Below are 22,994 nucleotides of genomic sequence, written 5' to 3'. Positions count from 1 at the left end.
TGTATTTCCAACGACATACCATCACTGGTAAGGAGTTGGTTTCGTTGGGGCGACTGTAGCTGTTTGGTGGTTGCTGTTTCGCTTTGACTATCATGATACTTTACCTGTATTTTAGGCGGTGACACGATTGTGGTCGATTACGCAGTAGGGCAACCCTGTCAATCATGCCCTTTTTTAATATTTGAAATAAGTCATCATCATGGTCACTTACATACGTACTTGCATTATATTATCAGTCCCACACCTGGCTAAACGCGTCCCAAAATATTCTCTGAAATGTCCTCAAAAGAAATAAAAATAATTAAAAATTTGTTTCTTGAGCGCTGGTATCATTGATTATTAGGTTTGTATTGCATTTAATCTGTATGTAAGTATATTGTCCGTGACCCAGATGCAAGTCTTCTTTAATCTGAATCCTCATATTATAAAACCCAAAATAACTTTTTGGCAATATTAGATGTTCTTATTCCACATTCGTTTAAAAGTAATGTAACTTTTTCTGTTCTTGAAAAAATCACAGCTATTAAGAAAATTACCTACAAACATACATACAGATGGTTACAAAATTTTCCTCCAATGTGTTCTGATATATTGAAATACCTTCCGAATTAGAAATTATATATATTGATTATTCCAAAGATGAGATTAAATGGGTTGGTGATTTATAAGAGGGACGCGTCGCTTACAATTTTCATTTAAGTAATGAGTGTGCAAATCTTCGTAATGTTCCCACCCATTTTGGAATTGCGCGTCATTCCTACATAGCTTTACTTTTTGACTTCCTGATCTCTCGCATCCTGTGTGTCTCTCTCTCTCTCTTTGACTCTCTCTCGCATGTAATCCAATCTCATCTAGACGGACCATCGCTTTCACTTGTATGCACATCTTAAATCAACCCTAGGTGTCTATGGACAAGCCCTGATTGTATGATTATAGTCTTCCCGAGCTCTAATCAAATAACGGCTGTCCCTAGCGAGTTGAGCCGTAACTCACCCTCATTCAGAGCTACTTCTCCCTCCACCTACATGTACCACTATTATAAAGACTATGAGGGGCTTAATCTATCAGCGCCTTTGAGGGGGGAAATCCCTAGAGTCCGCCGGCTAGTATTTCTACTCACTTTCTGCTGAGTTTTTAAATTCTTGATATAACGAAGAAAAAAAAACTGTTAAGATTTAAAGACTGTATTTTATGGACAAGTTAAGGACCGTGTCTTACCAAGGAAATAACATTGGATCAAAGATTATTAAGAAATGGCAGGCAATTTACCCGCATGAACTTTTTTTTGTGTTTTACATAAAGAGAAAAACAAATTCGGCCTCAACTATTAGACACAAATGAGGGGGGAAATAAAACCACGTCAGGTATAAAACACTTGAAATATTTAAAGAGAATTATAGTGTGATAGTTGCGTCGTATGTCTGCGGTGTAGTGCTTTTAATATCCTTCCGGGAGAAGTACTATTTCAAGGAGAGGGGGATTCATAATGATGGATGTAAGAGGTAAATTTTACGCACAGTAACATACACAACAATAATTGTTTCCAACAATCTTTTCGCCGTTCTAATTGGATTCGTCGGCTTTGGCTATCTTCAGTAGATATGAAGTCATCAAATCTTTTTAATGTACTCAACCCAATCACAAGAGCTTATAAATCTGAAATAAGTTCATTGCTAGGAAACATTTTATGTATTACAATGTCCTGCCCCGATTTCCTAAGCTTGATTTATGTGAGATGTTGATAATAAACATAGTCGAATCCGTTTTTCCTCCTTTTCTCCATTTTTCTAATCATCTGTCGTTCGCATTCACCATCTTGTCATACTTCTATTTCTCTGCACCCCCTCCTTCTCTCCCAATATGTTAATCTTTTCCCTAATATATTGTTTGCAGCAATCTCCTTGCTCTACTGTCTAAATTTGTCGACAATAGTTATCTTCAGTAGATCTGAAGTAATAAAGCGTTCAGATAGAATCAACGCAAGAGTTTATACATCTAAATTATTTCATTGCTAGGGAACTCTTATATTTTTTTACGAAATCCTGCCCCTATATTTTAAGCTTGATGTATGTAAGTTGTTGATAAATATTGGAAATAAAACTGTCACTCCTCTTTTCTCCATCATCTGCACACACACTACTGTTTTATTCTCCCTCTATTTCTCAACCCCTCCATCCCTCTCTATTTATCTCATTTGCAATTTATGGATAATTTACAGCGATTTCGTCGTTGTGTGCCGTTGAACTCGTTAATAACAGAAGCTATCTTCTCTAGAATCAACCCAAGCGCGAGAGTCTATAAATCTTTAACAAATACATTGCTAGGAAAATGACGAAATAATATTTCCTTATCTTGATAATATTGATAGTGTTATGCAATATGATGATAATGAACATTGAAATAAATATTCAAGATAAAACAATTTAAACGCTCGTTTGCCTCTGTCTTCTTGGCGTTTTATATCTTGAGTTATCTATTTCTATCCTAATATCCTTTCCTTGAATCCTCTTGCTCCAAATTTCTCCTTCTCTTACTCTCTCTCTCTTCCTCTCATTTTCCTTCCCTTTGTCTTTCGCGCTCGTACTGCCATACACTAATACTTTCTCCCCCCCTCTCTCTCCACCTCTCCGCCCTCTCTTTCACCCCATCATCACTCTTATGAATAACTTTCTACTTTCAGTGTTAATCTTTAAGTCAGTTTGCAGCCCCTCTCATCCGAGCTATCACCTCTATCACGACTTCTTTAAAACTCAGGAGTGTTGTTGACCTATGACCTTCACTCGGCTCACTTTCAGAATGAAGTGATCACATGGTCCTAATCGAAGTGTCTTCTTACCAGAACACACATCTTGAGTACACATAATCAGGGTCTTCGAATGCTGATGCCGTAGTGTCCCGAATAAATCACCAAAAGTAATAAAGGTGTCGGACTCTGAACCCTAAGCTTTCCATAGATGATAAAGCAGATTGTTTCAAGTGCTCTGTCAACATATTATAGCAGTCTGTTTAACAGCGCGGGATAATTTCTTAGTCCATACGAAACAAAAACGACGAACTGTAATAGGGGATACGTTGAGGTGGAGAGAGAGCAGAGAGCTTCTTGGCCTTTTTTTTTTTAAATTCAGCCAAATCGGCAATAAGTAGTGGATCTCCAACAAATGTTTCCCTTCAATAGCTGTCAATGGAACCCTTAAAATGTTGATGTAACTCATGACGTTTCTACCGTTCATTTATTTTTAAAGGTCATAATATACTTCTAATGAATTACCTTATTTCGAAACTGCAGAGAAGGTAAAAATCCCCGTTTATGTTGGCGGGATCCTTCAAATGATGGGATGCTAGAATGGGAATTATTTTTAGTTGGCCGATCTTAAATACTGAGTACTCATATTTGCCATTCTTCATTTCATGAGGTAGAAAACCAATGTTAGTGGAAGTCAGCTGAAGAGCATCTTACAAAATACAAATATTCAGCTTAAGATTCGCGACCCTATCAAATATAAGGTTGCCCAGTAAGTATCTATCAGACAGCATTTAATATTTGCAATAGGTAAAAGGGCCTGGGCCCGTTGCATGACGAAAAAAAAGACAAGTCCCTATACGCGCATTGGTTAACAATCAAGACACATTTGATCGCTATTGGTGAAAAAAAGAAATAAACGTACAGACAATCATAATGATCAAATGAATACCTTTTCAAGCTGAGAGGTGTAGACATGCTGTTGCTAAGTGGGCTTCAGAGAGAAGATAAAACGGGAGTCGAAATCTAACCCACACCCAAGCCGTATCGCACACTCTTGAAATGTTTAGAGAAGGAAACTTAAACCAACATGAAGTGCTTTTAGTTAAAGTATGCTGCAGAGGTTTAGTAACACTTCACAGGTGTAAACTCACCAATAGGGAAAAGGACAATCAGTGCATTCCTTCCCCTCTTACTTGCAGATATCTAAATGCTTCGTTTACATGTTTGTTTTTTTAATTTACACCTAAATCACGCATATTATAACAGTCAACAATACTTAATTCTTAGGCTTCATCGGCTTTTTCTTCTTTTAACATGTATAATTCATCGTAATTGTTGCTCTGGACGTCCCTTTCGACTTAAAAATTCTGGTTCCACAAGACAGTGTATAGAGGGACTGCAGTTGCAGGTGGAATTTCAGAAAGGAAAGACGTTTGTCGATACCGGAAGTTTCTGCTCGTGATACATTACCAAACACACAGAATACAATATATGGTACTTGAAACATTACCGTAACGATCAAAATTAAGGTTTCGGGTTCGTACATGAATGTGACTTACATGTAGTCGAGACATATCTTGAGCGGTGATCAACATGATGAAAGTCCCATTATTACGGGAGGTAAAAGAGAGTTTCACTCAGCGACGTACGAAGGAATCAAGTGAAGATCGATGTAATAGAAAGTTTTCGCACAGCAACAAAAAAAAAAAGATTTAAGAACTCTGTATACTGTACAGGCCCTATATATTTGAAATGCCCGTCAAATGATAATGAACAACTGGGAAGCCTTTGTCGAGATTCATCTCTAAGTTTCGGAGGTGACGAAAAATTGCAACTATTTCATTTGTCCAAAGTCCGGGAGGAAACTGTGTTTTGATTAAAGACATTTCAACAAAGGCTTGTTTGGAATTGTTGTTTTAACTGTTGAGCAACTTCAGTGTAATTTTCATATAATGAACGGCACACTGCAAAAACTCCGATGTTGATTTAACACCAACCCGGAATCTACATGTATATATCCACACCAGAGAAGTGTTGAACAACAACAGTTTGGAATCGAACCAATGCTATTTTTATATATATATATATATATATATATATATAGATAGATAGATATATAGTGTAAAGAAATGGATGAAGAGAACAATGGTAGGCGTAGCTTAAATGAAGGTTCCCCAGAGCTATCTACCCTTTGGAAAAATTGGTGATGCCGAAAAAATGTCTCTGCCGGGAATCGAACCCGGGCCCCCGCTTTGAACGCCGGTGCCTTAACCACTAGACCACAGAGACGGGTTAGTGGATATGGCGACCCTGATCCAATTGACCGTCAGATTTTCGACACCATACCAATTATGATTTCCTTTGTCGGGTGAAGTTGGGTTGTGAACAATGACAAGCCGCCATGCCTCAGCTGGATCAAAGCTATTGCTTTGATACAAAGCTAGTGCTTTGATACAGTACACGTATGGGAGAAAGTATACAAATGTGTGTGAAGCTATACATGTACAACAGCCTTGGCAACTCTTTTATTGTAAATATTGTGTAAAGAAATGGATGAAGAGAACAATTGTGGTCTAGTGGTTAAGGCACCGGCGTTCAAAGCGGGGGCCCGGGTTTGATTCCCGGCAGAGACATTTTTTCGGCATCACCAATTTTTCCAAAGGGTAGATAGCTCTGGGGAACCTTGATTTAAGCTACGCCTACCATTGTTCTCTTCATCCATTTCTTTACACAATATTTAAAATAAAAGAGTTGCCAAGGCTGTTGTACATGTATAGCTTCACACACATTTATATATAGAGAGAGTGCGTCCCAGAATAAACGAAACCGAGATTTAGCGATCATTTATCATAACTTAATCATAAATAGAATAGACAAATGACCTACCAATTTAAAGCTTAGAATCTCCTGTTTTATCTGATATTACTTAGGTTATTTCTTATTCACGCATGAGTGAGAAAAAACAATTTGAAGAAAGGATACCAAAAACTCATTTGGCGGGGGGTATCTGGGTTTCAATAAGAAAACTACATTTCTGAAAAGTTAAATATCTGCTCTCTAATTTGGTACCGAAATTACAGAAAATGGTCAAGAAATAAAACCGTTCTGGTCATTTGAAATAAGGCTTGTAATGCTAAATGATCGCTAAATCTCGGTTTCGTTTTTTTTCTGGGACGCACTGTATATATATATATATATATATATATATATATATATTGTAAAGAAATGGATGAAGAGAACAATGGTAGACGTAGCTTAAATCAAGGTTCCCCAGAGCTATCTACCCTTTGGAAAAATTGGTTATGCCGAAAAAATGTCTCTGCCGGGAATCGAACCCGGGCCTCCAGCTTTGAACGCCGGTGCCTTAACCACTAGACCACAGAGACGGGCTAGTGGCTAGGCCGACCGAGATCCGATTGACCGTCAGAAAGACAGATTTTCGACACTATACCAATTACCTTTGTCGGGTGAAGGTGGGTTTTGAACAATGACAAGCCGTCATTGTTCAAAACCCACCTTCACCCGACAAAGGTAATTGGTATAGTGTCGAAAATCTGTCTTTCTGACGGTCAATCGGATCTCGGTCGGCCTAGCCACTAGCCCGTCTCTGTGGTCTAGTGGTTAAGGCACCGGCGTTCAAAGCTGGGGGCCCGGGTTCGATTCCCGGCAGAGACATTTTTTCGGCATAACCAATTTTTCCAAAGGGTAGATAGCTCTGGGGAACCTTGATTTAAGCTACGTCTACCATTGTTCTCTTCATCCATTTCTTTACAATATTTAAATAAAAGAGTTGCCAAAGCTGTTGTACATGTATAGCTTCACACATATATATATATATATATATATATATATATATGTATGTATATATATATATAAACTTTCAAAGGTCTTGCTTGATCTTTCAAGGGTCTATCGACGAACTTTCAAAGATCTCCGAGGTATTTCACGATTCCTAATGGATCTTTCAGTGGTCTTCATGGTCTCCATGCATGATCTCCAATTTTTTTTGAAACGGTTACAGCAGTCTTTCAGAGGTCTTGATTTCTGTGAAATGGGGACTTAACTCTGACATGGAGACGTCCCATTCCATGTTACAGTCTTATGAATACTCATCTGTGCGCTTGACTAACATCCGTGTAACAGATAATGTGTCATTGGTGAATAAATGAATAATGGTTGCATCAGACAGAATCCATCGTCCCCCTTCATACAATATATCATGCACATCAAATTAATGAATGTTTCTCTCCTGTAGGCTTAGAATGATAAAATGTGTTAAGAAACAGAATAACTTAGTCTGGATTCCAGTCTGTGTGCATTTTGTTACCCCCTCCCTCTCTCTTTGGGCCGTTACATAGAACGCTGCAATCAAACGCGACTGTGCATCCTACGCAAATTGACTTTCAATCTATCAAAATCGTGCCCTTTGGAATTTTTGCTTGATTTTCTTTTATTTAGATGCGTTTAATTTTAATTCTTCCTGCAATGAGACCCCAGAATGAGACCCTCTTTAAAACGGTGTGCTCGAATTTAAAGACATTTTTCTCAGTTTGTTTATATGATGTAGAAATATAAATTTCATATTTGCTCCTAACACCTTACAAATTAAGATATTACACAAACAAAATGGTGTAGGAAAATAGGATAAGGAATGAGGAAACGAGACCTATGTCAAAACAAGTCAAGGGCTTGCTTTTTCTTCAAATATATCATTTATTTGCCTATAGATCGACATTTGTAATGTCCGGTTGACCATCATTGACTATTGATTCCTAGGAGTCCCACCACTCTTGGGCCCTATAATGCCTATTGGAAACCATCAGATATGAATTTTTGAAATGATTTGACTAAAATTTAGGTCACTGTTTCTTCTACTATGTCACCAGTTCTATAATAAGTTGGCCTTAAATTATCGACCACCCTTCTCAGTCTGTGAAACCCGTTGGGGAACTATGTGGGCTAGCTGTCGCCATTTGATGAAATACTTGTGCTTTGCAAAAGAGATAAAGTCTTGATATTACGTCACAATATTAAAAGTTCAAACTTTCAACAGACCAAAGCAAATTCTTATGACGCATTTAAAGTTCGAGAATGTTTTTTTAATAGCTAGTATGTTTATTCAACATTTCTTCTCTTGTGTTGTGGTCATTTGGGAGACATCTAATGAAACATTCCACAAGAAAAAATGTATTCAATGTTTTCGGGTGATGCATATGATATGCATTGAAAGTTACTGGGCCCTTTCGTAATGTTACTTTCGGTAAAAGCTACAGCTATACATCCCTCACTTTTGTTCTTTTGTTTTCTTAAACAGGTGGCATATTTAATAGAGATGGCATGAGTAGCAAGGAGGACCTGGCTTTCCGGTTCGCGATAGAGAAGGTGAATGCAAAAATTCGAAGCGACCCTTCGCTAAATATGAGTATGCTCACCTACGATATACAGCATGTAAAAGGCAATGATACATTTGAGGCGACGAATAAAGGTGAGTTGGGACTTTTTACTTTTAAATGTTTGATGCCATTCGCATTAATTCCCAATGGACAACACTGTTTGGGCAAAATAAAGTTGCTATTCTCAGAGCTGCTTTAAAAAAATGTTTGTCTACTGACCCCATGTTCAATGGCTGCACCTATAATGGTTTAAGAAAAAATATATTAAAATCATAAATATTGGCCTATAATAGAAAGTAAGATTAGCCCATTTCATCATCATCATCGCCATCGTAATATAGTTACCGTCATCATCACCCACTCAAATCCCTATTCATCTTGGTTTCCCGTGGGTGAATGCCCTTCCTCTCTCGAACCCTTTCTATCATTCATGGCAGACCATAATTCACCAAAGAAAGACCACAACAAATAGGAATATAGATGCTTTCAAATTATGCCTTGAAATATAAAAGAATAAAAGCTCCAGATGCACAAATTTGTTGATACCATTGCAATTACAAATTTTTATCAACGATCAAATTGATTAAGGGATGGTTTTCGTAAGATCGTTGTGTGCTTATTTAGAATATGTTTATATAAATGTACGAATCCAGAATTATGCCGACAGCAATAATTTTGATTACATCGCTGTTGCTACATAATTATATTCATGAAATTTTATGTTTAGTATGAATTGTAGGTAGAGCTCATCCTAATCTGGATTTATGAAATGTGAATTATAGTGGATAATAATATAGATCATATCAATAATACTTTAATATATGCAGAATCTATAAACTAATTTATCTGAAACGACGTTGACGCCCCAAAATTGAATACTTACTAAGTTTACAGTTGTATTTAAATTCCAACTATTCTCTTAGCAGATCATTACCTCGAATTAATCATTAATACACGTGTATTCATTATGCATTAGAGATTTTAACCAGTCGACACAAAATGATTTTGACAGGGGGGGTAGGGGATTGATGGATTAATCGAGACGAGAAAATTTATAGACAAAACCCTTGTGAAAGCCATTTTGTAATTGGCAACCCAGGCTACTCCGTATCTAAAAATGATAATTATACTTTGATATCCATGTGTTATCATTTCGCATTTTTCAATTCAGTTGAGCAATACCCCCACATACCTGTCCTTTAACTACGTTGATATTGAGACGCACAAAGCAATTGAAATTGTCTTAAAATTGCTTTCAGATTTAAGGGGACATGTGGGCTCCAATATCAGCACAAAGTAATGGTTAAAGTGATTGGTTAACTTTGGTGTTACTTTAAAAATCTGAGCTAGAAGGTCACACTTGTCACCTGTGTCTGTGATATGTTACAAAAATTAAGCCCAGGAAAAATTGCGTTCAAAAATAATTATTTAGTGCTTCAAAAATTGAAATATAAAGTGACCGGAAACACCATCTTACTTTCATCCAATACACTTAGGTGTACTATTTAGGCGTCTATAAGACACCTATTTGAAAATCGGGGTTTGTATTGTAGTTTTAGCTTTTCATTCTCAATAATAGTTGTTTTCAGGGGTTATTAGTTAGAATACATGCACTTGTACACATGTTTCATCTTGGCTTGATAATTTTTTTAAATCGGCTGCTCACAAAGTTAAGCAATACCTTTAAGGTTAAGTTCAAGAAAAAAAAGTGATTTCTTTAATATGTCCTTAATTTACTCCAGATTGCCTTATCCGTCGAAATGACGCATACGATCTACTAGATACGCTGAATGTAAAATTATAGAAAAATGAAGCGTTTTGATCGATGTGAACAGGTGGAAAATGACGTCACAATGCAGAAAATACCGTACTTGGAATACCTTTGCTTCAGAATGCATATTATAAAGAATACTCAATCAACATGAGTCTCTGTGTCCTTTGAATATTTGGCAATGCAGTTTCATGAAACTTTAAGCGTTGGCTGGCATTCCAATGCAATCATGCAACTATTAATTCCAGCCATGGTCCCTATAACGTACTTGTTCAATATGAAGCAAACAAAATCAAGCCATTAAAGCAATCATTTAGATTGCATTAATAGGGACTTTGCATTACGGTACGGGAAAGCACCCGCTATAAATAAGTAGGGCCTACTACCTTATTCAGTAGAGCAAGACATGTAGATGTAGTGTATCAAGCATGTCAAGTGCATTTTTTTCTTCACCGTACCGACTCTAATTTCTCTTAAAGGACAAGACCACCCCAACAAAAACTGATTTGAATAAAAAGAGAAAAATTCAACAAGCATAACACTGAAAATTTCATCAAAATCGGATGTAAAATAAGAAAGTTATGGCATTTTAAAGTTTCGCTTATTTTCAACAAAATAGTTATATGAACGAGCCAGTTACATCCAAAAGAGAGAGTTGATGACATCACTCACTCACTATTTCTTTTGTATTTCATTATATGAAATATGAAATATTGTCATTTTCTCGTCATTGTCATGTGAAATGAAGTTTCATTCCTCCCTGAACACGTGGAATTCCATTATTTTAACATTTTGTGCTTCAGGCAAGGAGGTCCTAATCGTCAAATTCGTAAAAATTGAAATATTGTATAATTCAAACAATAAAAAACAAAAGAAATAGTGAGTGTGTGACATCATCGACTCTCTCATTTGGATGTAACTGGCTCGTTCATATAACTATTTTGTTGAAAATAAGCGAAACTTTGAAATGTCATAACTTTCTTATTTTACATCCGATTTTGATGAAATTTTCAGCATTGTGCTTGTCTGATTTTTCTCTATTGATTCAAATCAACATATTTCTGAGGTGGACTTGACCTATAAAGAGTATTGCAATCACATCGCAGACGCTTTGTACAACGCACAAATCCCTTTGAAAATGCAAGTCAAATTACTATGGACAGCCGAGAGGTCTTTGTCGAAAGTTGGTGGACTGGGACAGCAGATTTTTCCAGTTTTTATTAATTGAATAATTTTCTAATATTCAGTGTACTCATGAACGTAACCGCCTGAAGTCATGAGCTGAATGCAGTATATTGACTTACTGTTCCTTATCCCCACAAAGTTATACATTACCTCATCTCACTTCTCATCTTGATTCTTTCCCCCCCCCCAAAAAAAAAAAAAGAAACACATCAGTCTGATAGCAATATTCTTAATAGCCCCACGAATTATACTCCAGTCAAAGATGAGACTGGACCTTAAAAATGCACCATTGTTTCATTTTTGCCGCATTAAGGTTATCACGACTATTATGCCATCTTAGTCTTATATATTGTCTGAACCTGAAAAATTCAGCTTCGAAACATCGATTGTATAGCTATATCTGAGCTAAGAGGGTAATTGCATTGCTGTACTATAATAACCATCACGCTCAATTTGGGTATATGGGGTAGAGTGAGAGCAGGGATGAAGTTTTACCGCCATTAATGGGGATCAGGAAATAGGTTCGGTGTCTGGGGTACGAGTGAGCTGCACCTGTATGACTGGTATACTATAGATACAGGTGCAGGATAGATGCCGACGACCATGATGGATGGGGGCACGGCGGAGCATCAAAGGGATCTGTTCACTGAAGATAGCTTCCATAACACGGGGATTAGCAGTATGCCCATCCATCATCCCTCTATCGCGACACGACAGCGAATACTACAAGTGAGGGAGGGAGAGAGAGAGAGAGAGAGAGGGAGAGAGAGAGAGAGAGAGAAAAGGTTTGGAATCAAAGCTGAAAAGAGCGCTTTTTTATCAGGGGATGTGTTACGATTCATCAGATTCTTAAAAAAAGTGCTACCGTTCGCTATTCATTACCGGATTTTAACAAGAGAGAAAAAAAGTATTAAGCATGTAACCTATAGTTTAAAGCGTACAGTGTCATTTACATAATTCGTGTGGCAAACCTTAAAGAGAAATTCCAGTAGTTGCAGTAAACACTGATTTCATGAGAAAGTCTGTAAAACAAGGCTTAATTGTCAGTATATCATCGAGGATCTAGATCTGGTACAGTTACATTAACTGAACTTTGTGAAATCTTGAAATCTACGCTGAAAAATGTTCACACCGAAGATCCCCAACACAGATAAGCGCACGTGGGACAATGTATAATCATTGCTTAGGGCGTCGGGCCCGACGCCCTACCCGATTCCTGTGCTTATTTGCTGATTTCTCAGCAATTACACAATTTCTTCCAGATTTCTTTGGCACATGCGTTTTATTTATACAAACAGACACTTTGGTGGTCATTTCATTGGATTCTGTACGAACTCATTTTGATATCGTTACCAAAACTAGCATTTACAGGAAAGATGAAATAAATGAGAATCTTGATAGAACAGAAAAAATGATGACGAGGTTATCAAAAGAGAGACTAATAAGTGCAACTTAGATTGATAAAGAGCATGAAGAGAGGAGAACAAGAGGAGAGGGCAAGATGAAAGAATGACAGGGGAAGAGAAAGAGACAGAGAGAGGGGGAGATGGGGGTATAAAGGGAGGCAGGGAGATAGATAAATGAGAGAAAGAGGGGAAGAGGGGATAGAGAGAGAAGGCGTGATTGGCATTGGCTTAAGTTTCCAACTCTCATTTTAACCTAGATTGCGTCCAGATTACACCCTTACTTCCTCGATCACCCTGACAGATATGAGATTCACCCATCGTCAAATAATTGAAAGGTATGGGAACGCGATAGGGAAGGGACGTCATTTACTACCAAGAATGACACAATTTCAATACTGACATATTTTCACCTACAACTGCCAAATCTAATAATAAGTTCTTGTGGGAGGACACAATCAATGCATTATGAAATGACTGGAATTACTTCGTCCATGACACCAAAAAATGATTTAAAAAATGATTTAGGTTTGTCAAAATAAGCTATTGAATGAGTTGGTTGTCGAGACGCATGTGGTTTTCAGCGACGCGGGCGTATGGCAAGCCCTTTAAAAAGAAATTAAATAAATTCAAGAAAGAGAAATAAATTTTGGGAAGGGTTTGCTACATACGTGTACGTCACTGAAAACCCTGCATGTCGCCAAGCAAACCAAACAAAACATAACATTTATTGTTTTTTTTATAGAAAACTGATTATTAGCCGCAAAGAAGACAAAAAAGCCGAACAGATAAAGTGGAAATATACCACTCCTCAGAAAAAGGCGCCGTAAAATATAATGTAGTAACGTGTATGGTAGTATTCTCTTGATTCATTTGCAATTTTGTATTGATTATGTTGTTATATTCTTTGTAGATACTTCGTTTGAAAATCCTTTACAAAGAATAATTCGGTGTATCATTAGTTATCAGTATATCCTTCGAAAGGCACGCATGTGACAATGCTAACACCAACTCTACAAGGTCCATAAACAACGCTATCATTCAGTGTTAACAACCAACAGTTCGTGGGGCATATCTTTCATGTACACCGGACAAAAAAAAACTAAAAGCAAAATCATGTAAAACTAGAATTTAAAATGTGCATACCTATATTTACTTGAAGGTCCAAGTAGCTTATCTTGGTTTCATCCGAAATGATTGTACATGTAAGAAATATTTTTAGGGGACTGTCTCTCATAGTGACCCACTTTTTATTAAAACAGGCAGGCATTCCGCCTTCCGAATCATCGAATTCAATTTCCATTTCTAACGATAAACAGTGCATGATGGGTCCCTGGACATATTTCAGATGAGCTGGAAAGAATATGAAAAAAGGGCAGACTATGGATATAAACGAAATACTCTTTTACATTATTTTCATCTACTCTTTTCTTCTCTTTCTCTTTCTCGTTTTCAATGCTGAACAAACTCCAAGTCTCAATTCATGTTTTAACCCTATCTTGGTCTACCAGGAGTAAATGAAACGGCAGCCAAAAAGGCCTCGTTTGGCTTTAAAGAACGTTCACATATCACTTGAGGCACACCTACATAGTATTCCGCAAACACTGAAATATTTTTCGATTTTTACCAGGAACTTGCGATATAAAACAGGGCGTAGATTGCAGTGTCGGTGCGCGACAAATGGTACTTATAGTAACAAACTTATTCACAGAAAAGAGGAAACCGAGAATTCCATGTTTTTTCTTCTTCTAAGGCGAATGAATTACGGTATTTAATGTACATAATCATATAATTCAATTCTTCTTTTATATCCCTGATAGATATATGTAACAAACACTTCACGCATTAATTCAATTTCAACGTTAAAACCAGGTTGCGCATAAATATAGGACAAATTAGTTCTTGATACGATGAACGTGGTTTTTCACGAAGATTCTCTCACTGATCCCTAACATGAGAAATGATTCAGATTCACGCGTGAGTTTCTGCGCAAATCGTTTTCGATATGCCTCAGTATTGTTTGTAATCTGCCATGCGTGAACGATTTGCTGAGCTTTTGGTTTTATATTAGAAATGAGATTATAACTCTTGCCATGAGTATCAAATTTATAGTACAAACATATTTGATATTTGTGATATCTATCTCTGAAAACGGTTTTCAATTTTTGTTGGCCGTACTGTATACACGGCATGTGCTTGTTTTTGGACCGACTCATGATTTGAGCAGACGTCAGTAGCTGGTGTCGGTCGCTTTATTTGTAAAACACCCCTCGCCGTTTTGGCACATGAAAAGGCAAACAAAGAGCAATCACGTTAAGGCGGGCACACAGCCTTAAAATAAATTGACGCAATCGGACAAGGTTTGGTTAGATATTACCATCCCTATTCTCGCTTTGCCCTTTCCGTATTTCGAGAAATGTTGAGAGAGGCTCGACATGACGCTCTGAAGGATAGTCTAAAGGCGCTGTCACACCTTGGCGTTTTAGACAGCGTATGTCCGACGTATGAGGAATTTGGCGAATACGCTGGCGTACGTCGAATACGTTACGGGTAAGTTTTGCATACGTTGAGAGTACGCTAAAACACGCTGGTATACGCCGTCATGCGGCGAGGTCGTCGAAAAATTTTGTGCAAGCACAAAATTTTTCGACGTATGCCAACGTATGGCTCATACGTCCCGCATACGCGGGTCATAAGTTGTAGGCAAGTTACGCGATCGTTGATACACGTTGACACGCGTTACTCGTAAGTTACTCATAAGTCGATGTACGTCGAGATAATGTCCAGCGTACCCTAAAACTTAATTCTAACCTATAACGTGCTTTGAACGTATGTGTAACTTAACTCCAACGTATATTGACGCATGAAGACGTGCTCGGACGACCACAAAACAATACTGAACGTGTTTATAACTTACAGGTACCGCGCGCGGCAGCGTATCGCTGACGAACACGTGTCATAGCCTATAAAAAGGCTGCCCTCGACTATTCAAATCATAACCGCACGATACATCACCGTATCAACACCACCGCCATGCCGAAGAAAACTCCTGTGAACCCCACCTTTGTATACCAATTCCTATAAACGTTGTCAATACGCCATTATACGGTAGATGTAAGTTATAAACACGTTCAGTAAGTTTTGTTGTCATCCGGAGCACGTCTTCATACGTCAATATACGTTGGAGTTAAGTTACACATACGTTCAAAGCACGTTACTCATAGGTTAGAAGTAAGTTTTAGGGTACGCTGGACATTATCTCGACGTACATCGACTTATGAGTAACTTACGAGTAACGTGTGTCAACGTGTATCAACGATCGCGTAACTTGCCTACAACTTATGGCCCGCGTACATGGCGTATGCGGGACGTATGAGCCATACGCTGGCATACGTCGAAAAATTTTGTGCTTGCACAAAATTTTTCGACGACCTCGCCGTATGACGACGTATACCAGCGTGTTTTAGCGTACTCTCAACGTATGCAAAACTTACCCGTAACGTATTCGACGTACGCCAGCGTATTCGCCAAATTCCTCATACGTCGGGCATACGCTGTCTAAAACGCCAAGGTGTGACAGCGCCTTACGTTAGGCTATCGTAGGGCATAAGTTGTGTACGCCAGCAATACGCTAAGCATTCGTTGGAATACGTTACTTATAAGTTAACGAAGCGTTCGATATAAGTTACTAATACGTTATGTGTACGTCCAACTCGTTATGAATACGCTAAGTATACGCCCAGAGTTGAAAAAAAACAACAACAAAGTTCAGCGTATGCCGACGTTTTAGAGAAATTTTGATACGTCGGGCATACGCTGTCTAAAACGCCAAGGTGTGACAGCGCCTTAACATAGAGAAAGACAAAATTCAATCAATATTATAAGAAACCATGCGATATTTTACTGGCATTCAATTTGATGGATGTTTACTTCTTAGTGCCCCCGAAACATTAAAAGTTATGAAATAAAGACCATGTAATTGTATTATTGATTATAAAAGGGGCATTATGATTAATCAGAGTTAACATTGATTTCATTCAATATATTTATTTTTAAAGAGTGAAATTGTTAAAAGAATTCATTTGAAATATTGGAAACAATGTTGTTGTTTTTTTTTTTGGGGGGGCATGCAGACTTACAAATATTTAAGTAATCAATTGCATCAAATATCGATGCAGTTGCACGTGAGGTTGTGGCTAGAAATGGTATGGCATTAGCCTCATTTAGTGCTTGCAGAATTTTTAAATGGTATAAAGATAAGCATGGTCCGATTATGTTTCATGATATCACTGCATCTTGGTTTTCGCCTCATATAATGCCCATTTTTCGCAATCCAGCGAGAAGTCTCAAGGGAAATTTTTGATTTTCAGGAGTGCTGAAAGTCATAAACAGACACTCAAAACAAATATATATAGAGCATATATTTGTAATATTGTTCTAGATGAAATAATATAAAGAAACCTCTACTTCATGCGTCAGCTTAAATTTTGTGCACAAATTACCTTCTACATTAATGACCAAGACCATTATTTTGGCGAGAAAAATTGTTTGGCAGCCAATTTATATTTCAATGCCCATTGGGGGAGGAAAGTTACCGGTGTATAAAGTGATTGAAGTAATATGACAGTCAATCCTAAATCAATTTATATTTGGACTGCAGATATATAATTCAAACGTCTATTCCGGAGACACATTATGAAAATTCAACAATTCGTTAAATTCGACCAGACGTCTAAAAGCATCCGCCTAATAAACACACGCACAAACAACAACCAAGGGTAGAGGGGTAAGGTTTATTTCATGCGTGATACTTTATTTCATTTACTTGTAAAAAATATTTTATTTCATTATGATGTCCATAGGTTTTATTTCATGGATCTAATCCATTCTTTCCACCCCCTCTCTCTCTATCTCTCTCTCTCATTTCATTTCCTTCTTGTGTATTGATTTGTTATCATGACTATGATGGGCGTACGTGTATTTTTTTTCAATCTGTCATCTATGTTTACGTCCTGCCTTTTCTTCGTCTTCGATGCCTTCTGTAAATTAGACATTCCACCTTCTTTCTCTGTGTTTTCTCTCACAATAAGCCTTTTCTGACCTCTTTCACACTGCCCCGTCGGTTCGTAATTAGTTTATAATCCCACCACCTGACACGATGTGAATCCATAATGACACTGAACAGGCGCGCCCATGTAAAAAACGGCTAATTTTATACATACACACACTTGACACCCACACTCGCACTCCCACCGATCACGCACATAAAACACTCGCACTCGAACGGCCAAGCAATCTCTTCCACTGTCCATCAAAAATTGTGTAAAAGTACTTTTTGTAACGCAACTTTTCAGGAAATATGACAGATAGTGTAAACTAGATCCTCCGTAATAAAAATAATAGAGTAAATAAAGCATTTTTTTAATCAGCTCTGTGGTTTCGTTCCCCGCATATGAAAATTCATGCTCACATTACATACCCCTCCCCTAGAAAAAAAATGACAATGGCTACCCCTATAGACAAGAAGGATACAAAATCCTGAATATAATTTTCCCATCAAGAAAGAATTCACCAGTCATCTAATAAAAGTTGCGATCTTGATCTCTTCAAACGCAAACTGGTATAAAGCAGGAGGGTTTTCTTTTTTAAAAGGAAATAAACATTTATAAATTCGAATAAATTGTGTCATAAAGCAATGCTCACAATTTGCTTTTTATTTTTCAATATCTTTAAAAACAACAACTTCAGAAATACCAAAAAGTCATGAGTGCTTAGGAAAACATGTGCAGGTAGATGAAAACATCCTTCCTCATGAAATCAATGAATCGATGATAAGGGTTTCCGTGACTTCTCATCCGACATTACAGTTCCCAAAGGCAAGAATGAAAGGCCTCATTGGTAAAAGAATGAATAATCAAAAAGGAATCCCAGGAATGGAATGGGTATTCATCCTGTAGAAATGAGGTTGAGAAAATGAGAAGTGAAAGTAGTTGTCATGGTTTTAGCACAAAAGGAGACAACATAAGTTAAAATAACAAAACAGAAAAAATGAACGAAAGGATTAACATAATTAAAGCGGGTGAGACGATGATTATGATTGTATGTATACAGTTCTGAGGGACAGTGACTCTCATGGAGAGACTCCAAAGCAAGACGTCTGATGGAGAGAGAAAGTGTGTGAGAGGGTGTGATATTCTGTTTTTCTGTTGTGGTTGATGGAGGTTTAGAAGGAGAAATCGAAAGGGAAACATCTCCAAACGCTAGATAATAAGATGCGTCATTCGTTGTATCACAATTTCAAAGTCCATAAAGGGCCCAAGCCACATGTCTCCCAAAGGCAACAACTTCTTTCGCCTCGACATTTCATGACGTCACATTATTTAGCCATAAAATCGAAATGTGACGTTAAGTTTGCGGAAAACCGTCACCCAAATTTCATTTCTCGGACGTTTCACAGATCGACTCCCTGTGATACCAATGATCTAGATTGCCACTCTCCCAGGGAATATTTTACAAGTTTCACCCATATCTGTAAAGGTCATATGCACCTTACACCAGATCAGACGCCTCAAGAACGAGCCCTCTTCGGCTATCGATTAACAGGGAGACGCTATCGATAGGAAGGCATGTCAGGGAATTCATTGACTGTCTAAAGTCGTGCTTGAGAATACTCTACACAGGACAATCATTAAAGTGTCATGTTATGATTGCTAAATAGACTCGGGCCAACATCAATGAGTATGATTTTGGCCTTGTGTATAAGATGATGTATAGACCATCTTTTAGTTTCTTATGACATGTATGACATGTATGATGTGCACCGTGTTGTCCGTAGCCTGAGAATAGGATAGATAATGATTAACATCGAGATAGGGATCCTATGAAGAGTGTCAAAGTTTAGATTGTTAGGTACTTAAGAATGATTTCAGACTCACCCCCCCTTTCTGGTCTCCATCAAAAGCATACTAAATTCTATAATCTAAGATTTCAATTATGTAGCTATCCTTCTATGTCCTTATCGTAATGGAATCCTCTTTTTCAATTCATTATGGTCGAAATGTTTCCACATTGATTATTATTTTCTAGTTACATTTGTTCGGTCTGTCCGTTACATTGCAATAGCTTTACTACTCCAGTTGGCATCATGTAGGTCGAACTCGACCGGGATGACAAGGTGGCAAAGGATTTTAATCATTCATTTCGCTTTTCTCGGATGTTTAGTTTTATCAATAAATGTAGAATTATAGAGATACACGGTTCTCTCAAGGCCTTGTAACCAAGGTACAAAAATGGCAATTGTAATCGTTTGAAATATAATTTTCACCCTGAATTTATAACGTGCGTAGGTGAAGCAACAATGAGAAATACTAATGCATAGGCATGACCAGTTTTGCAGGGGTAAAATGCTTTTATATCGGTTGTTCTCTCCCACACTTTGATCCAAGACAAAGCCTCAGTACTGTCCGTTAACAATTATATCAGCGTTTAAGTTTTCACTCTCTAAACATTTTACAATCTGGAAGAGGATATCCATCATCAAAGTCAAAGGTCTGATGTCATGGCTGTAGACGTGCAGGGCCCGAGGTGATTTGAGGATACAGGATCTTGATAGATTCTATCTTTGTTCTCATAAATATTATATGGTGACCAAGAAGGGAGATTTGTTATCATTGTAATAGTCAACCTAAGAAGTGTATATATTGATTCGTATTTTGGAAGGATTGATTGGTCACCTGCCTGTATAGATAAAGACATCTGAAATGCCATCTAGCGCGCATGTAGACAAGCCATAAACCCAAAGCGAACGTTGTGAGAGTGCCAATGTCCTATGATATTTTCTCTGATATATTATAGTTCATTGGCGACATCACATTTTTGTCATCTAGTTCATCCTCCCCCATGAAACATTAAAATATTCTGGTACTGCCCCTGTTGATGGCATTTTATCTGTGCAATATACTGTTCACATCAAGTCTTATTGAGATTGATATATGTTTATTTGGTTAATAAAGGACCATGTAGTATTTTGCTTGGCTTTTCTTAAAAACATAACCTTTGTAGAAATAACGTGGTTCTGTCACAAGAATGGATTACGGTTTCCCTTTCTCATTTCCAGGATTGGTTTGACTAATTGAGACTCTTATAAATTCACATCGGCGCGCCGCGCCGCTTCGCGGCGGTTTGCGCGCATCTTTACATTAAATTGATGAGCGACTTCCGGGAGAGCTAATTGCACTTGCACAATTGCTTATCTACTATTACCTTAACGTTCTCTCCTTTACTTTTGCATCATCAAATAATAGTATAGCCAGCCAACTATCAATCCACATGCTCTCTGTGTTTTTTTTTTTAGGAATCTCAACGAATTAGAGAGCTAACATTAAATATTGTATTGGGGTGAATAAGTTATCCTGTTAATATTTGGTCTATGAAATTCCATGAGGCTTGAACATTTTAACACCAACACCATTATAAAGAATATATTTTAATATATATCGAGGGGGGAGGGAGAGCGAGTATGTAATTTCTCTGTCAATGTTCTGCTATCTGTTTTTATTGAAGCTGTTGGTTTGTAAAAGGCTTCTCATGAAGTTGTATTAATCCCAGTTTCGAACACCCCTTCCATTCACTTGCATTGGCGGGCCATTACTTCTTTAATACATGTTTACAAAAGATGAGTTTACGAAAGAAGAGGGGAACAAGTTTGCCCCTTCCCCACTATTTTCGAAATCTCCAACCAGATCCCACAAGATAGTTAATTTGCCTCGCTTGTGTGGTGATGGATGAACATGTATAGTTCTGAACTCCGATACCATCTCAGTTCATGTCTGTAAATTTCGTTCATGTGTGTCACCGTGTAGAGTAAGTTCATATCTAACTTAGATAGTAATAGGGCGTTAAAACTCACACCTGTTGGTGTCGCGAGAAGACCACATCATACGGTGTTAAAGTTACACCCTAGATATTAAGCAATGAGTGTAGAAGTAATAACAAAGTTTTGATAACACCGATGAGGTGTTGGCCTAACGGCAGAAAATAAACGTTGAAGTAAAGTGACTGGTGCCCTGCAAAAAGTACTGTAAAAACACCGGGGTTGATTTAGCACCAGCTCGGTATCTTCACTGCAAAAACTCCGGTGTTGTAAGCAGCTCCAGTTAATATTGGTTAGACACTGATTAGTGTTGTTTGAATGCCTCTCTGGTATCTTTCTATAATAGATACCGAGCTGGTGTTAAATGAACAGCGGTATTTTTTGCAGTGTATGGTCCTTTATGTAACCTATCAACGCCAGGGTTTTTGCTGTGCATGTTTAATATTCCGAACAGTGATGTAATAAACTATATACGGTCTACTGTGATTGCTAAAGTTGCTATCCAACATGGCAAAAAACACTTTTTGTGTGTGTTTCAAACTGTTACAATAAACTGGCAAGGCCATTTGTTTTACAATCTTAGAAGTTACAGCTGATATGAATTATAACGGTGATTATATCTTACGACAAATGAATAAAGTGGTTTTGTTTTTTTTACCAGGTCACGGAGTTCGAATATGATAAAGCAGATGAGGAGCTTCGAGCGCTCAAATTATATAACATAACATAATGCAAATATACTCCCCTTTTTTTCAGTTTGTCAACAGCTTGGTGTGGGCGTGGCTGCCGTGTTTGGTCCCACCTCTCCCCACGACTCTCTAGCTGTTCAATCTGTTTGTGACGTCATGGACATCCCTCACATCCAGACACACTGGGTGCCCAAGTCCCACCTACCTGGTGAATCTACCACGGTCACTATCAACATGTATCCCTCCAATGATGTCATCAGCAAAGCCATCAGCGACCTCGTTACAGCTTTCCGCTGGAAGAGGATATCCATCATCTACGAGGATTTTAGTGGTAAATTAATTGTTGCATTCTAATGTGACTGAGGGCATTTTGCGTCCCCACCTCGTTACACACCAAGTTACTCACATGCATTCACGCACATCTTTTTTTTTTATAAACATGGATATATTTCTTATGATACTGTCACACCAACGCAACTAACTCCAATAATAATGATAATGCTAGTTAGTTTTTATAAAGCGCTTTTTTCATAACGACTCAAAGCGCTTTACAGCGTTTTATTATTACCCCAGTCATTGGATTCATATCAATCCTGCACAAAAAGTGCACAATTTCCACTCCCAGGGGAGCATTCCCTGCATTCATCACAGCCTCATAATGGTGCTGGCAAATTCAAACATACAATAACATTTCGCATCCTACCTGGGTCGAGAGTGCCTTCCCAAAGGACGCTAGACCGTGGTGGGATTCGAACACACGACCCTTTGTTTACAAGGCGAGAGTCACAAACACTACACCACGGCTCTTTCAAACAGACCATCGGTACGTATTTGATGATAAGGTAATAGCTTTTGTCGAGACTAAAAGAACTTAACTTCACTCAGGGGTGTGACTCCTTGTACAACTATTGTTAAAAAGGATATTTCTTATTGAGTAC

The 22,994-nt window shown here is 37.8% G+C and overlaps 1 protein-coding gene across 1 annotated transcript in view; it reads left to right on the top strand.

The window, feature by feature from the left end:
* Positions 1–8,061: 8,061 nt before the first annotated feature.
* LOC121413970 (glutamate receptor ionotropic, kainate 2-like) overlaps positions 8,062–22,994 on the top strand; it is a 32,999-nt gene continuing 18,066 nt past the window's right edge. Inside the window, 2 exon segments of the mRNA XM_041606998.1 lie at positions 8,062–8,228; positions 22,124–22,387. Coding sequence (XP_041462932.1) covers positions 8,081–8,228; positions 22,124–22,387 — 412 coding nt within the window. The 5' untranslated portion in view covers positions 8,062–8,080.

This window comes from Lytechinus variegatus, chromosome 4 (assembly GCF_018143015.1).
Source record: "Lytechinus variegatus isolate NC3 chromosome 4, Lvar_3.0, whole genome shotgun sequence".
NCBI classification, from domain to species: Eukaryota; Metazoa; Echinodermata; class Echinoidea; order Temnopleuroida; family Toxopneustidae; genus Lytechinus; species Lytechinus variegatus.
Note: the sequence above shows the minus strand (reverse complement) of the source record. Positions and strands in the feature narration are given on the sequence as shown.